We start from the raw sequence: 16,211 nt of genomic DNA on the forward strand, positions 1-16,211 counted from the left end.
CTTGGTATGTATATCTTCCCCTCTGCTCTGGATGTTATCTACAAAACGTCCAAAGTTTGACTATAACTCTCATATATGGGCTGGTGCTCCTGCAAAATAACCTCAATCCTGCGTTTTATCTGAGACAAGATTGCATTCAAAACATACATATTCCTTTAAGGTTTACAACCTACTAAGAAACGACGATGGCAGGGGAACAGCCATTCTTGCTGAAGAAAATTTTAAAGTTAAACTTTTACAGTGATACCTTCTCTGCCTGCCTATAGGTGTATTAATTTGGCAAAACAATTCTCGCATTACGAAACTAATACTTCTTAGAAGCATTTACATTTCATCAACGGCTGGTCAATCCCTTCCGAATGAACTAAATAGACTCTTTAAGTATTGCAAGTTCATATGACGCTATAATATTAGGGGGTAATTTTAATGCCTAATTGCGGCGACACAGTGATTAATCCTAATGGAAATATAAAACACCAATGCTTTTACCGAGGGCCTTGGATTGTCATCCGTATTAGATTTCTTCATGCTGTCGAGTTTGTTGAACACCGGTAATAATATCATTTGCAAGACCTTTTTCTACATTAATCACTTCGGTATGTAAAAAAACTTCAAGAAAATTCAAACCATCTGGTTCAGAACATTTAAAAGAATTCATAGACATTGGGATGGACCGGGCAAACGCAAACTAAAAGACTGCGACATCTACTACGGCGACTTCTACCGAGAACAAAGACAACGTCTATTTGGGTGTGGATTTGTTGTTGGAACTAGGCTCAGGCAAAACGTCTAGCGTTTCAACAGTGTGAGCGAGCGCATCACGACAATCCGCATCAAGGCTAAATTCGCCAACATAAGACTAATATGCGCGCATGTCCCAACAAAGGAGAAAGATGAAGACACCAAAGACATATTCTTCGAGCTCTTGGACAAGACATATGAGCAGTGCCCTGGCTATGACATTAAAATTGTCTTAGGAGATTTTAATGCCAAGCTAGGAAGAGATGACATGTTTGGTGGCATAATCGGGAGATACAGCCTGCACGACACCACCTCCGACAACGGATTCAGGCTGGTTGATTTCGCTGCGGGGCGAGACATTCTGGTAGCTAGTTCGCAGTTCACACATCTTAATATCCACAAGTGGACATGGAAATCTCCTGATCAATCAACCGTCAACCAGATTGACCACATTGCGATCGACGCACGACACTTTTCCAGTATCCAGGATATCCGAACATTCCGAGAGGCCAACATTGACTCGGACCACTACCTCGTTGTAGGTACGGCTACGGATATCCCGATCCAAGCCAAAGCAAGGAAGTACTGTGAGAAGATTCGACGTTAGACGGCTACAATCGCAAGAGACTGCCATGTCATGCATTAAGCATTGAAAACCAGTGGCAACATTGCCTTGCAGCCATCAGAGATGCCGCCTCTGAAGTGCTAGGCATACAAAACGGCGCTGCACAAAAGGACTAGAGCTGCTCGCGAGCTCTACGAGCAGAAGAGGAGATAGGAACACTGGCTTCTTAGACGGAAAAAAAGAGCGCGCGATCGAGGAGATAGAGGGATGTCACAACAGGAATGAGGTTCGTAAATTTTACCAGAAGGTAAAAAAAAACTCCCAAGGGTACCAGCCACGAACCGAAGCCTGTAAAGACGATCAAGGGAACATCGTAGTAGAACCACAGTCGATGCTGAGAATATGGAAAGATCACTTCTCCAAATTATATAACGGCGATGACGAACCGATTTCCGCTGTAAGGGAGATAGAACCACTCAACCTCGGCGACGCAGATCAACAATTCCGCCTACCCGACCTTGACGAAGTGAAGATAGCTATATCTAAACTTAAGACAAACAAAGCTGCTGGAGCTCACGGCATCACCGCCGAACTATTCAAAGCAGCAGGCGATGACTTGGTAGGGAGCATGCACCAACTCATCTGCAAAATATGGTCGGAAGAAAGCATGCCCGATGAGTGGAATCTCAGCATAGTGTGCCCGATACATAAGAAAGGAGACCCTCTAAACTGCGCCAACTACAGAGGCATCAGTCTCCTTAACATTGCGTATAAGATCCTCTCTGCCGTATTATGTGAACGTTTGAAGCCATTCGACAACAACCTGATTGGTCCTTATCAGTGTGGCTTCAGACCAGGAAAGTCCACTATCGACCTAATATTCACACTACGGCAGATCTTGGAAAAAACCCAGTAGCTTTAATTCGATACCCACCATCTCTTTATCGATTTTAAAGCAGCGTATGACAGCATCTATAGGGTAGAGCTCTACCGAGCAATGTCTAGTTTTGGCACACCTGTCAAACTTATCCGTTTGTGCAGAATGACGATGGAGAATGCACGCTGCTCTATCAAGGTCGGAAAAGATCTTACCGATGCATTTGATGTCAAAAAAGGTTTTAGACAAGGCGATGCACTGTCATGCGACTTCTTCAACATCGTTCTGGAAAGAATTGTGCAAAACTCAACCGTCAACACTAGAGGCACAATCTTCCAAAGATCCATCCAATTACTCGGATACGCAGATGATATTGACATAATTGAAAGATCAAATCGTGATGTCAGTGGAGCGTTTTTGAGCATTGCGACGGAAGCGAAGAAGATGGGTTTAGTGGTCAATTAGGGCTAGACCAAGTATATGCTGTCATCAAAAAAGGGCAGACAACGACACCAGCGCTGAAATCAAAGGAAGAATAACTCTTTCAAATCGTTGGACTTAGAAGCCAATGGAGAAGTAAAGTCCTCTCTCGAGGGACCAAAGTTGTTGCTATATAAGACCCCAGCTCGAGGGGGTTAGTATTAAAAGTAGGATAAAGAAGCTCAAAGTGCTTTAAAAAAGTTTTTGGAAAAGCGCACCTCAAAGCATTTAAATGAGAGCAGAACTCTTTCACTATTAATTGATGATGTTCCAATTCTTTGAAAACTGAACCAAAATATCTTGATACCAAAATAAATTAAAATTTAATAAACATGCCAGAGCAATATTAAATAAAAATCCAAACTGTTTTCCGGTCTTCTTAAACAACTTATAACATCAAGTTCAACTTTAAACTCCATATCTTTACAAAGCGCCTGTACAAAACACCTATTGTAATGTATTGAATAAAGAAAAGACTTGTTGATAGTTCAAAGTATGCGAATAGAATAGAATTTTATTAAGAATAATGAAGTATTCAGTAAAGCTTACATGATACTCGATAAGGTGATTTCGATATGTTTACAGAGTGTATTATTACTACAGTAGATTTCTTTTAGGCATTTACTCATATATATATAACACGCTCCCCCTAAAGTTTTTTATAATACAAATTATATGTTTGCTAATCTGATGAAAAATATGAAAATTAACTGAATCATAACAATTATAAAATTTGAATTAAAAGTAAATTAACTATTCATATTTCTATGGCAAACAGGCAATTAAGGAGACTTTCAACTAACTTTACGATTTCTGTACGAGCGCAATTTTCTTTGTTTTTCATGATGGCCCGAATCCGAAGTGCTTCGAGTTGCATTTGGAATCCAGTCCGGATCATTAGCCTTAGAATCGTTGCTAGATGACGGTGACGATTGCAATTCATTACCTGAACCCTCATCAGAAACACTGATCACAGTCGCATTTGCCTTAACATCTTCATATAGAGATTTATCTGTATCAATAGATTGATCACGAATTTGATCCAAATGACGATTTATTTCTTTATTGTTGTGTGTGTAGACACAAGTATACGTACGTGGACCCATTTTTCGTTTTATCTTTGCTGGCAACCATGATGCATTGTTAGGATCTTTGTAATTTCTAATCATAACTTTTTGACCTTTATTAAAAGTTACATTTCGTTTGCCTTTGAAATATTTTATTTGTTTGTTTTGCTTGCTTTCAACTACCTCACTAACGGTTGGTGGTCGCAAATTACTGAAGTGTGTACGCAAAGTGCGTCCAAAAAATAATTTCGCTGGCGTTTCATTTGTTGTACAGTGGATTGTGCTACGATAATCGAGCAAAATTCGATTTATAATCGTGTCTATATTATGCGATGAATTCATTGACTTTGCACTGTTTACACTAGCAATGAATGACTTTTTGAACGTTTTTACAAAATTCTCAGCCTGGCCATTTGTTGCGGCATGACCTGGGGAAGTGAAAATGTGTTCAATATTGTTACGTGTGGTAAAGTCATTGAATTCGGCAGACTTGAATTGAGTTCCATTGTCGCTAACAATTTTGTCTGGAATTCCATAGCGACTAAACAACTCGCGCAATTTACCAATAGTAAAGGCAGATGTGATTATTTTTGTTTTAAAAACGTCAGCCCATTTCGTGTGTGAATCTACCACGATTAAAAAATAATGGTTAAGATTTGGTCCAGCAAAGTCGATATGAATTCGACTCCAAACTGAGTCTGTTGGTACCCATGGTATTAGCTCGGCTTTGGGTGGACTTGCCTGCAATTGTTGACACGGAACACATTTTTTTTATTAAATTTTCAATTTCAGAATCAATTTTTGGCCACCATACGTATGATCTTGCCAATGATTTGGTTTTGACTACTCCCATATGGGATGCATGTAATTCATTAAGAATACATTGCCGAAGTTTTGTTGGCACAACCGTTCGAAACCCCCACATGATGCATCCATATTGGACGGTAAGTTCAAGTGATTTGCTTTTGAACACATCAAAATTGGAATCCAATTTGTCAATAGTGGTGCTTTCGATAGCTTCCAAAAGTTTACTGAGAATGGGGTCGCGTCTCGTTTCAATGGCAATATTTTTAAAATTTATTCGTAAAGCATTATCTTTTTCAATCAAATCTATATAGCTTGCATCATTATATTTTTCAATGTACGATAGCTGAGGTAAACGTGATAAACTGTCAGCCTCATTATCGATGCCCTTTACATATTTAATTTCATAATTGAAACCACTCAATATCAGGGCCCAGCGCTGCATGCGAGCTGCGGCCATCAAAGGTAAACCGTGTGTTTCACCAAAAATAGATAATAGGGGTTTATGATCTGTTAAGATGGTGAAAAAGTTTCCCAATAAATATTGTTTCAATTTAGTGACAGAGAAAAATATGGCTAATGCTTCTTTTTCAATGACGGAGTAATTCAATTCACTTTTGGATAAGGATCTCGAAATGAAAGCAACGGGTTTGAGCCCATCCGGAAACCGGTGTGATAAGACTCCTGCCATAGAATGTTTGCATGCATCAGTCGTTAGAACGATTGGAAGTTTTGGATTGAAATGAGTCATCACTTGCTCTGACGAAATGTCATGTTTTATTAAATCGTATGCCTTTTCACAATCTGTGTTCCATATGAATTGAACGTCTTTCCGAAGCAAAATGTACAACGGATTCATTTTATTTGAAAAATCTTTTATGAAGCGTGAGTAGTAATTAGCCATGCCAATAAATGCTCTCAATTCATGAATATCTTTAGGAATAGGTGCATCCAAAATAGACGCAAATCTTTCTCTGTTCTTATGCAGACCATTTTTATCAATGGTAAAACCAAGATAAGAAATTTGTTTTTGAAAGAAAATGCATTTAACTGCATTCAATCTCAAACCAGCATCGGCCATTTTTTTTAAAACCGATTTTAAATTAAAGAGATGGTCTTTGAAATCTCTTCCAGTGACTGTGATATCATCTTGATATACAACTACGCCATTGATACCCCTTAGTAAATTTTCCATGTGCATTTGAAAAATAGCAGCTGCCGGCTTTACGCCAAAAGGTAATCTTTTCATTTTAAATGTACCAATATGAGTACTCCAAGCACACAATAGAGATGATGCTTCATCCAAACACAATTGATTATAGGCAGCACTCATGTCTAATTTACTAAATAATTCTCCACCTTGTAACGATGTGAAGGTTTCCTCGATCAGAGGCAATGGGTATTTAACATCAACAAGAAACTTGTTAATTGTAGTTTTGTAGTCACCACAGACACGTAATTTGCCATCTGGTTTAGGAACGGGAACTAACGGTGTTCCCCACTTCGCAGTTTCAATTTGTTCAAGAACGCCGTTTGCAACTAAATCTCTCAGATTTTGTTCAATTTCAGACTTCCAAGCAATTGGAATTGGTCGTGGCTTACAAAATACCGGCTTGGCTTGACTATCAATTTGCAATGAAATTTCACAAACATTATATTTGCCCAATTGGCCATCGAAAAGTTCTGAAAATTGACTTTTAATTTGGTCTACAATTACGGACAAACTTCGATTCTCTGGAGATCGAATCGAGTGAACAAGGTTCTCATGATTTTGATCCATTTGCACTAGCAAAAATTTAAATGCACGTAGAAAATTTCTACCTAATAAAGGTGGTGCGTTTGCATCGGTCACTACAACTGTAATACGTTTGCTGGTGTCCCCATAAGTAATACTTGCTAAACACTCACCAATTATATTAATTTCATTTCCACCGTAAGTTCTATATGGGATCTTACAAGCCGTTAGCGGATACTGTGATAAATGCTTCTCGTAGAAAGTCTTCGGAACAAATGTGCGCGGTGCCCCCGTATCACATGCAATGTCCATCATTGTGACGCTGAACTTGACCTTCAAACAATACATGCCGCTAGATTCATCATCATTTAAACTGTATAAAGAAAAATCAAACGAATTGCCATTAGAAATAGAATTTACATATGGGTTTGAATTAGAAGAATTAATAAAATTGAAATTTTTCTTGTTATTTTCCTGTTTGGAGCGGCAAACGCTACTTAAATGACCCTTCTTTGAACAGGTATGGCACGTAGCTTCCTTGTATGGACATGTAGGGGCCTCATGTGTCTTCCATCCACATGGCGTACAGGCGGTTTTCTTGCCAGGCGGTTGTACTGGTGTTTTACGGTTGTTGTTGCATTTGTTGCGAGGTTTTTGTCCTTTTTTTGAACTCATGTAGTTAACTTCGGAATCCGTGTTAACTTTCATCGCAAATTTCGTTTCAAATATCATCGCTTTTTTAAGAGCATCGGCCAATGACAAATTTTCGTCTTCTTCACATATACGTGTGAAAATTTTCTCGGGCAATTGAGTAATAAACTTGTCTTTTACCATCACATCCAAATTGTTGCAATATTTACATTGCAGAGCCAGCTTCTTGATACGAGCATACCATGTTGACACACTTTCGTTTTCGTTGCGAATGGCGTCATGGAAATTTTTACGTTCATGATATACAATAGTTGGAGGTGTGAAGTGAGATTCCAAAATGTCGCACAGCTCACTCAAATCTATATTCACTGGCGTCTTTGGATCACATAGACTGCGTAATAGTTCATATGCTGAAGATCCAATTGATTTTAATAAAATCGCTTTTTTTGCTTTTTCGTCGGTGCAATTTATTTCGGTGAAGTGAATGTCCAAACGCTCTTTCAAAATGCCCCATTTGTCTTCGCTTGGATTAAATTCACTGATGGTCGTCGAATGGACTACGGTGCTTTTGTCGTTGGCCATTGAAAATATTCGCAAAACGTGTTTCAACGTTTTAGATTTTGAACCGACTAAAATTTTGTTTTTTAAATAAAAACTAATCGAAATTCGATGCTTGCTTTTCTATTACAATGATTTTTTTATAATATAAAATTTCTCGTCGCCAATTTTGTAATGTATTGAATAAAGAAAAGACTTGTTGATAGTTCAAAGTATGCGAATAGAATAGAATTTTATTAAGAATAATGAAGTATTCAGTAAAGCTTACATGATACTCGATAAGGTGATTTCGATATGTTTACAGAGTGTATTATTACTACAGTAGATTTCTTTTAGGCATTTACTCATATATATATAACACCTATAATTACGTATGGTTTCAGTTGTTATTTCAGTATTAGCCAATAGTAACAAATGTATTTGAAAATATTGAACGAAAACTACTTAGATCTTGTTGCGGATAATGCAGAAGGCCAAATAAAAAATTATGTTAAAACTGAATTTATATAAAGAAAATAATATTGAAACTATTTTTATTAATATAGTAAAATTATTAAAAACGAAATTTATCGCAAACCATCTGTGTCCAGTTATAAAAAATATTTGGGACAGAAACATTAACGAAAGTGTCCTCGACAACCATTTTAACTTACTTTGCATCCTTTTTCAACTTAAATTTTTATGAGAAAGCTTTATTGCTTGTTCTTAGAGGCCAAACATACATAGATATATATATTTCATAATTATTATAATTGCTTTGATAGCTCAGCTGATTTTCAAAAATCGATCTCTCTTGTTGCAAATATAGCCTTAATTATATATTTAACTAAGAAAAGATGGTTATTTTCTGTTTATTCATTTTAAGTTATAGTATCTTCTCTTAAACAATATTCTTCTTTATATATATTTCTTTCAATGTATTAATGTCTCAATTTAATGTCAGTACTTTTTTTTTACTATTTATACTTTAAATTTAAATTATATGAAAAAATAACGCATTGTGAATAAAATGTCTGTAAGGAGTGGATTCAAAGGTAGACAAAATGTTTTGCCAATCAAACACTACGCGTAATAGTTTTAGATTTTTTTCCAACAAAAATTCAGTAATGAATATTATAAAAAAAATAAATAAATAAAAATTGAATTTGAACTTTTTCCTACAAAAATACTGTATTTCAGGTGCCATCAAGCAAATGGAATAAATCGAATTCATTTTGTAGTTAAACTGCACTTAATATGAAGGAGAGTTCAAGGGTCTTAACCTATGAATAAATCCACAATGAGTTATTGTCCTGAACTAAAATGCTGTTTCTGCTTGCTGCCATTGCTGCTCCTACTCCTGCTCCTTTGCACAAGGAAAAAGCAAGACAATTACACGGCATTTTATTCAGTTTCAAGCTCAGTGATTTTATTACTTCGAGTACATTGCCTGTTTTTGTTGTGAGGTCTGCTGTGGCAATGCCATTCCGAATAGTGGCAAAACACTTTCGTATAAAATACATTTTTCATTCTGATACCAAGCACTCTAGTGCATGCGAGAGCTTCAACAACTACGGAGCAAGGAGAAAGTTCTTACGAGTTGCAATGAAATGTAAATAGTATCTATGCTTATTGTTAGTGCAATGGTGTTGCATTGAAATTATAGTGCGTTTACACTTTAAGTTTCGGTCTTTTACCGATAGGATATGTAGGTTGTTGCACGGATGCTTTTTTTCTCAGGATTTTGCTTTAAAATGTATGGGATTTTCATATGACGTGTTATTTAAAGCAATTATGCGGAAAAGTAAGTAGCTCGGCAAAGAATTTCATTCGTGTGTGCCTTATAGTTGTAATGCTTTTTCGGTAATATTTGTTCTGTATTTTACTATTTAAGTCTTAAAATTTGTAATAAAGTAAGTATAACTTGTTATAGTTGCAAAATTATGCAAGGTGTAACATCTAGGATTAACAATAAGATATTTCGTGTAAATGCTTGGGAAAAGCAAACGTTAGATTGTAAAATCAGTGCAGACTTTTATTTTTAAGAAAATTCATATTACCAACAATGTTCTAGGATTCATTTCCATTAAAAATAAATTTTCAATTGATCTAAAAAGAATTAAAAAAATTGTATGTATACATTGAATTTATAAGCAATTTCATATTTTCCCAAGATTTTCAGATATCGTGCGATAGACAACCTAAAGCATAGTGACTTTTCTAAACCTCAACTAAGTCATCAGTGTTGAAAATGTTTTATGATACTGGGATACTCTTAAGGGATTTGTTTTCTTTTTCTTGTTGGCCTTACATTTTCTTGCCTTAATTGAATTAAAAATGTATGAAAAAAATACTAGCTTCGGCATCAGTACAAAATGTGTCAACCGTATAATCATATATTCCTTAGCCTATTTTTCTAAGCTAATTATAATCCACCTTCAGACAATTAATAAAATATCAAGTAAGGAAGATACATTCAAGATGAGCCAACTTTTCTCAAAGTACAGAATTGTTGATGACAACTCCGAACATATTAACTTTTATAAATATATCTACATACATGCATATATTGTTACATAAAACACAAAACACCACAATCCACCATTTGTGTTAAAGAAATACATAACAAATCTCTATACTACCTTTTGAATACCATCATATACTTAAACAGATTGAAGCTTTTTGGATTCCTTCTTCTTTGAAGAAGGAAAAACAATTTATTATCCTTAAGCTTGTGCTTTAATCACTTAATTTGACATCTAATAAAATTAGGATTTACCTTGCTAATTATCTCCAAACCGTTTTAATATACATACATTGGCACGACAAGTGATACTTTCATTTTTTGTGTTTTGTCGCTTAGGCAGATTGTTTTTCCTTTATACATAACATTTATATTTGCGACTTATATGTATGTTTAATACAGGTTTGTATGGATTTATGGATAAAATTAAATGATTGGAATTTCTATTAAGTTTAGATATAAACACAAAAATGAAAAACTTCTACAGTATGAATGAATGAATCACTCGAACTGAACTGAATTTAAAGACAAATTGCACTAAAAAAACAAAAACGAGAGTACCAAAATCCAATGCAGATTTGTTTTAATCGTTTTCAATATACATAATAATTAAATTTGATCAGTAAGCTGTTTTTGGTGAAAACAGACATACAATTACATATGTATGTTTATTCAAAACTAAGGCGAAATACACCTGGTATAAATAGGCGTTTACGTACTTTTTAACTTCTCATAGGAAGTTATTGTAATCCGTCCGATTTGTCTAATTGAAAATGTTGACATTTCTCGACGTTTCAAGGTCCCTAGAGTCGAAATATAAGATTTTTAGAGAGATGTATGTGCGTGCGTGTGTACGTGCATACGTTCGTACATCCGTACATTCATGACGTTTTTTTCTTCGTCCATAGCTTAATAACCAGAAGAGATATCGACTTCAAATAAATTTTGCTATACAGAAAAATCAAATTGACACTTTATTTATACAAAATAAAAACATACAAAAAACATCACTTAAAATTGGTAAAAATTGTTTTTGGGCTTAAATATCTCTTCACACAATTAAGGTAGGTACTGGCTCAAATTGATTTATCTTATAAAAAATATTGTTTCAACATTCGGTAAAATTTTGAGAAAAATCGATTTGACAGTTTTCTTTCAAAAATAACCTAACAAAAGGCATAAAAGTTAGTAAAATTTGATTTTCTACTCAAATAACTTTTCAAAACTTTGAGACATTCACTTTAAACTAATTTTATTTAAAAAAAAAAATATTGTTGTCAACATTGAGTAACATTTTGAAAAAAATCGAATTGATAGTTTTTTTCAAAAAAAAAATAAAAACCTAACACAAACATTTCAAAAAGTTGGTAAAAATTGATATCGACTTAAATAGCTTTTTAAAAATTTAAGCTTCAAACGAATTTTACATTATGAGAAATATTGTTCTGAGCATTCGAACAAATTTGAAAAATAAAATCGAATTGGCAGTTTTTTAACAAACAATAAAAACCTAAAAAAAAAGCATTACTAAAAGTTCGTAAAAATAGATTTTAGACTCAATTAGCTTTTAAAAAATTAAAAATTTGAGCTTCAAACTAATTTTCGGAATTAAAATTAGATTGCAGAAAATATTTTAAATTTTTGAACAGATATTTAAGTCGAAAATTGATTTGTACCTGTTTTTTTAGGTTCTTGTTTTTGAATTGTCGGATAAATTTTTCTCAAAATCTTATTGAATGTTGAAACAATATTTTTTATAAGACAAATCAATTTGAATCAATAACTACCTCAATTTTGTGAAGAGATATTTGAGTCCAAAAACAATTTTTACCAACTTTAAGTTTATGTTTTTTTTAGGTTTTTATTTTGTATAAATAAACTGTCAATTTGATTTTTCTGTATAACAAAATTTATTTGAAGTCGATATCTCTTCTGGTTATTGAGCTATGGACGACGAAAATAATGTCATTAATGTTCGGACATACGAACGTATGTACGTAGGTACACACGTACGCAAAGACATCTTTTTAAAAATCTTTTATTTCGACTCTAGGGACCTTGAATCGTCGAGAAATGTCAACCTTTTCAGTTTGACAAATCGGACACATTACAACAACTTTCTATGTGAAGTTTTTAATTTTAATTTTAATTTTAATTTTAAAGCGGTAAACGTAAAAGTTAGTGCGTATGAGTAATGCCTTAACTTGGAGTGTCGATATGGGTTCAGTAAGTTAGTTGTAAAGTTGTAGTAACTAGGGCTAGCAACTAGACTAGTTTCAGTGTAGTCAAGTCTCAGTCTCATCTCGTTTAACCGAGACGAAACGAGACGATACTACTTACGAAACTTCCATAACAAAACTGTATATATGGTACTTAAATTCGCCGAGAGTCTCTTCGGTCTTTTCGGTTTTTATTCTCTTCGTCTAAAATGAAGGAAAAATGGAAATATGTGTTGCGTACACAACAACAAATAATCATGAGCTGCATCAGCAAAACGGTTTTTTAAAGCTACTTTTCTCAGTGACTACGAAGTTTTTTTTTCGGTAATATTAAGGTCCATTGAATATCTCCAAAGATATTTTATATTTGGAATTCGAATGCCACTGCTATTCGGCCTATCGTTATTCGTAAGCCTTCCTAGTAATACAATTATGTGAAAATTAAATCCCCTTAACATCCGTTGGTACTTTTTGTTTTAAGAATCACTCAACAATTTGTATAATTTAATGCGGGTATTCGAATTTTCATTCCCAACAAACGATCCAAATTATTCAACTCATAAAAACATGAGCACAACCGATACGAGCAGTACCGGCGTTAGGGTAGGGCGCGGTTGGGCGACCGCCCAGGGGCGCCGGATCAAAAGGGGCGCCGCAGGCCGCGGCGCCCATTTTCGTCCGGCGCCTCTATCTGATTCTTTATAATTTTCCACAGGCACCCCCTTATTGTTCCCTCGCTCATTGAGCAAGGCCCACTAGGTCAAAAAAAGACAAGAACCGTGAGGGATTTTTTTTGTTTTCAAGTTGCCTCACTGTCAGCATGAATTGAAAGGAAACTCAACATGAAAAATATTATGGTAAAACAGAACAGCATATTATTTTATAGCATAACAATAATTCGAGTTTTTCCGTATTTAACTACACCTATCGATAATTTCCCATATTAAAGCAGAGGTTTACTATTAGAGTTATTTTTTTTTAATACATGGTAACAGTCATTTAACTTAACGACAAAAAATATTATATAGTTTCTTGTCTTTTTTCGCCGACCCAGCCTACTTACTTGTAATTTTCCCAAAATTTAGGTAAAAATTGTAAGTTGGCAGCACTAGAACGTTGTGTTCAATCGGTTTAATTTCTCGGGAATCCCCGACTTCCCAAACATACATACCCTGGTTACAAGAGGAGATCGAGGAATCGAATCGAATCGAATTGAGATTTCGATCCAGGTATATGGTGGCACTGAATCGAGGAATCGAATTCAAATGGAATCGAAATGACATTTGGGTTTTATTTGTGTGCGTACTGCTACGTGAATAACTTTCAAATAAATTTCACATTTTATAAAAATGCTCTCAACACAAAGACGCGCGCCAAATTAAATTCAGCTTAGAACAAACAAGAGGGAAAAAAACTCATCGCACGCACACAAGCAAAACCTCACACACCAATAACTCGATTCCCCGATTCAGGTTTACAAACAAATTTTCGATTCGATTCACCTCTTTCAGTGGGATTGGATCGAGTAATCCTATTTCGATCCGATCCAGGTCTATACGGCGTTAAATCCTGATTCAATTCGGATTCAATTCTCCTTGTAAACGCGGTAACAGAAACAATGTGTTTTTCTATGGTCGGGGATTCCCCGGGATCTATCTGTTTTTAATTTTTGACGAAACAGAACACAATCATCTTCTTGCTTGACATAAGTGGACGCTCTTAAAATAATTATTCGATTGTTTTAAAACAAACAAACACAGTAATCAAACGTTTAACGCTACGTTACGATGCTCTTGTTCCAACTACAGAGTGACATTAGTTTTGCCTATTTAAAAAGTAGACAAATAAATAGTGTATAAGTAGGTGTTTAATTTTTGACGGATCACATCAATAAGTAAGTACAAATTTATTTTTACTATCTATACTACACACTCCCTAATACTTAAAGTATATAAGATGTTAAAATAACGCTTTAATTACTTTGGCAATTGAAACTCAGAAAACTGATGTTCAAGTCTCTCATGAGGCTACTACTCTAGCTGATCAGTTAAAAGATTTCAGTTTCATAGTTTCATTGGTTGTTTGGTATGACATACTTTTTCAAATTAACGTCGTTAGTAAATCTCTACAATCACCAGATATAGATCTCAGTAAATGCACAGAAATGTTGAAAAAATGCTGCACTTTCTTGGAAGAATATAGAAATACAGGCTTTAAAAGCGCCATTTCAACTGCAAAAGAATTGGCTGAAGAACTGGAAGTTGAACCTGTGTTTAAGGCCACAAAAAGAATTCGATTTGTTAAGCGTCAAGCTGATGAAACTGCCCGCGACGAGCCTATTGTTTCTCCTGAAAAGAAATTTGAGGTAGAATTTTTCAACTCTCTCTTGGACGCTACATTAATTTCAGTTAATGAAAGATTTGAACAGTTCAATGAGTACTCGGATTGCTGGTCTTTTTTGTACAATATAAAACAGATTCCTGAAAAACCCGACCTTGTCAAACTCTGTAGTGATCTCCAATTGAAATTAACTGTGAATTCTAAATCAGATATAGATGGTTGTATGTTGTGTGATGAACTCATAAGCCTGAAATCTTTTTTGCCTGATCAGAATGTGGCTACCCCTGCTTATGTTTTAAATTTTATTAAAGATCGCAACTTACAGGAACTGTATCCAAATGTATGGATAGCATTTCGAATATTACTGACTATACCTGTAACGGTTGTTAGTGGAGAAAGAAGTTTTTCCAAGCTAAAGCTGATTAAAACATATCTACGATCGACAATCTCTCAATCTAGATTAACAAACTTAGCAACTTTATCAATCGAAAACGAAATTGCAGAAAACATGGACTTTGAATGTCTAATAAAAGAGTTCGCCGATGTAAAGGCTAGAAAAGTGAAATTTTATTAGTTTTTTAAATAAATGTTTTTTTTAAATAGATAGTTATTTCATTGTACACATTGCCTTTTTTCGTATGTAATTGAATTGCAGTTAGGGGGCGCCGAAGAATTCTCGCCCAGGGCGCTAGTAGTGCTAAAACCGGCACTGGATACGAGACGAGCAACGCTTTTAGATTGTTTTAAACAAAAATTCCACAAAACAAGTACTTCAATGCTAGAGTTCTTGGGTTCAATCTCTGCCTATGGAATCACAAGCTTTATTTACAGGTACTGCCTTTTGTGAGGAATTGACAAATCCTCCAAAAGCAATTTTTGTCATGAAAAGTAGTTTTTTAAATCATCCGTTATGATGTGGCATATAAACTGTAGGTCCCCTCAATCTCTGGTATTCCCCGCACACAGGATTGGTTAAAAGATGTAAACCCATGTGTCCTGGTTCTCTACGAGCTGTTGCTTCACCTAATTTATTTATCTATTTATACTTTCTGAAGCATATTAAAATATTTAATACAGATTTTCGAGAAAATAATTTTAAGTCACATGGCCAAGCTTTCAGTGGTTAATAAATTGAAATTTTCAAACTATAAATAAAAATATTTCGCTTATAGGCTCTCCTTCCTCAACGTGTTTAATGCCAAAACTTAACTTATTGCTGGATTAAATTCATTGCTGATTTATTTATGAGCATTCAATACACATAAAATACAAACAGGCGAAAATAAATTATAAGTCAACAAATATACAAACATACATATTTTTGCAATACATAATGTATGTATATGTTTTGTAAATGTGTATATAAGTTTTTCTGTCATTATTTTTATGTTAAAAATTTATATATAAATATTTAAAATTGAAACAAAAGAAAAAAGATCATTCGTGCTAATTACGTCAATCGAATTCCGGATTCAATTTATCGAAATGATGCGATTTTAATTCCCTTTTATTTTTACAGAGATCAACGTTTTTCCTATATTTACATGTACTTTGTTGTATCTTTTATATGTAAATATGTAGGAATATTGTTCGTTGTATTCATGCACAAATAGATTTAAAATCATTTTTATTGCCGTTCGACCACCGATGATGACCACCATTCTTTGTGAC

The 16,211-nt window shown here is 34.6% G+C and overlaps 2 protein-coding genes across 2 annotated transcripts; one reads left to right on the plus strand and one right to left on the minus strand.

Annotated features, from left to right (window-relative positions):
* Positions 1-3,457: 3,457 nt before the first annotated feature.
* Positions 3,458-7,535, minus strand: LOC129947185 (uncharacterized protein K02A2.6-like). Its single transcript, XM_056057642.1, has 2 exons — positions 4,545-7,535; positions 3,458-4,471 (listed from the first exon to the last, which is right to left on the minus strand). The coding sequence occupies exons 1-2, from the start codon at positions 7,500-7,502 to the stop codon at positions 3,458-3,460; spliced, it is 3,972 nt and encodes a 1,323-aa protein (XP_055913617.1). The 5' UTR covers positions 7,503-7,535.
* A 6,628-nt stretch (positions 7,536-14,163) lies between these two features.
* On the plus strand, positions 14,164-15,200 carry LOC129947196 (52 kDa repressor of the inhibitor of the protein kinase-like; the record flags this gene model as incomplete). Its single annotated transcript, XM_056057652.1, has 1 exon — positions 14,164-15,200. A coding segment is annotated over one exon (951 nt), but the record flags the coding sequence as incomplete, so codon positions are not given.
* Between the last annotated feature and the right edge of the window lie 1,011 nt (positions 15,201-16,211).

This window comes from Eupeodes corollae, chromosome 1 (assembly GCF_945859685.1).
Source record: "Eupeodes corollae chromosome 1, idEupCoro1.1, whole genome shotgun sequence".
NCBI lineage: Eukaryota > Metazoa > Arthropoda > Insecta > Diptera > Syrphidae > Eupeodes > Eupeodes corollae.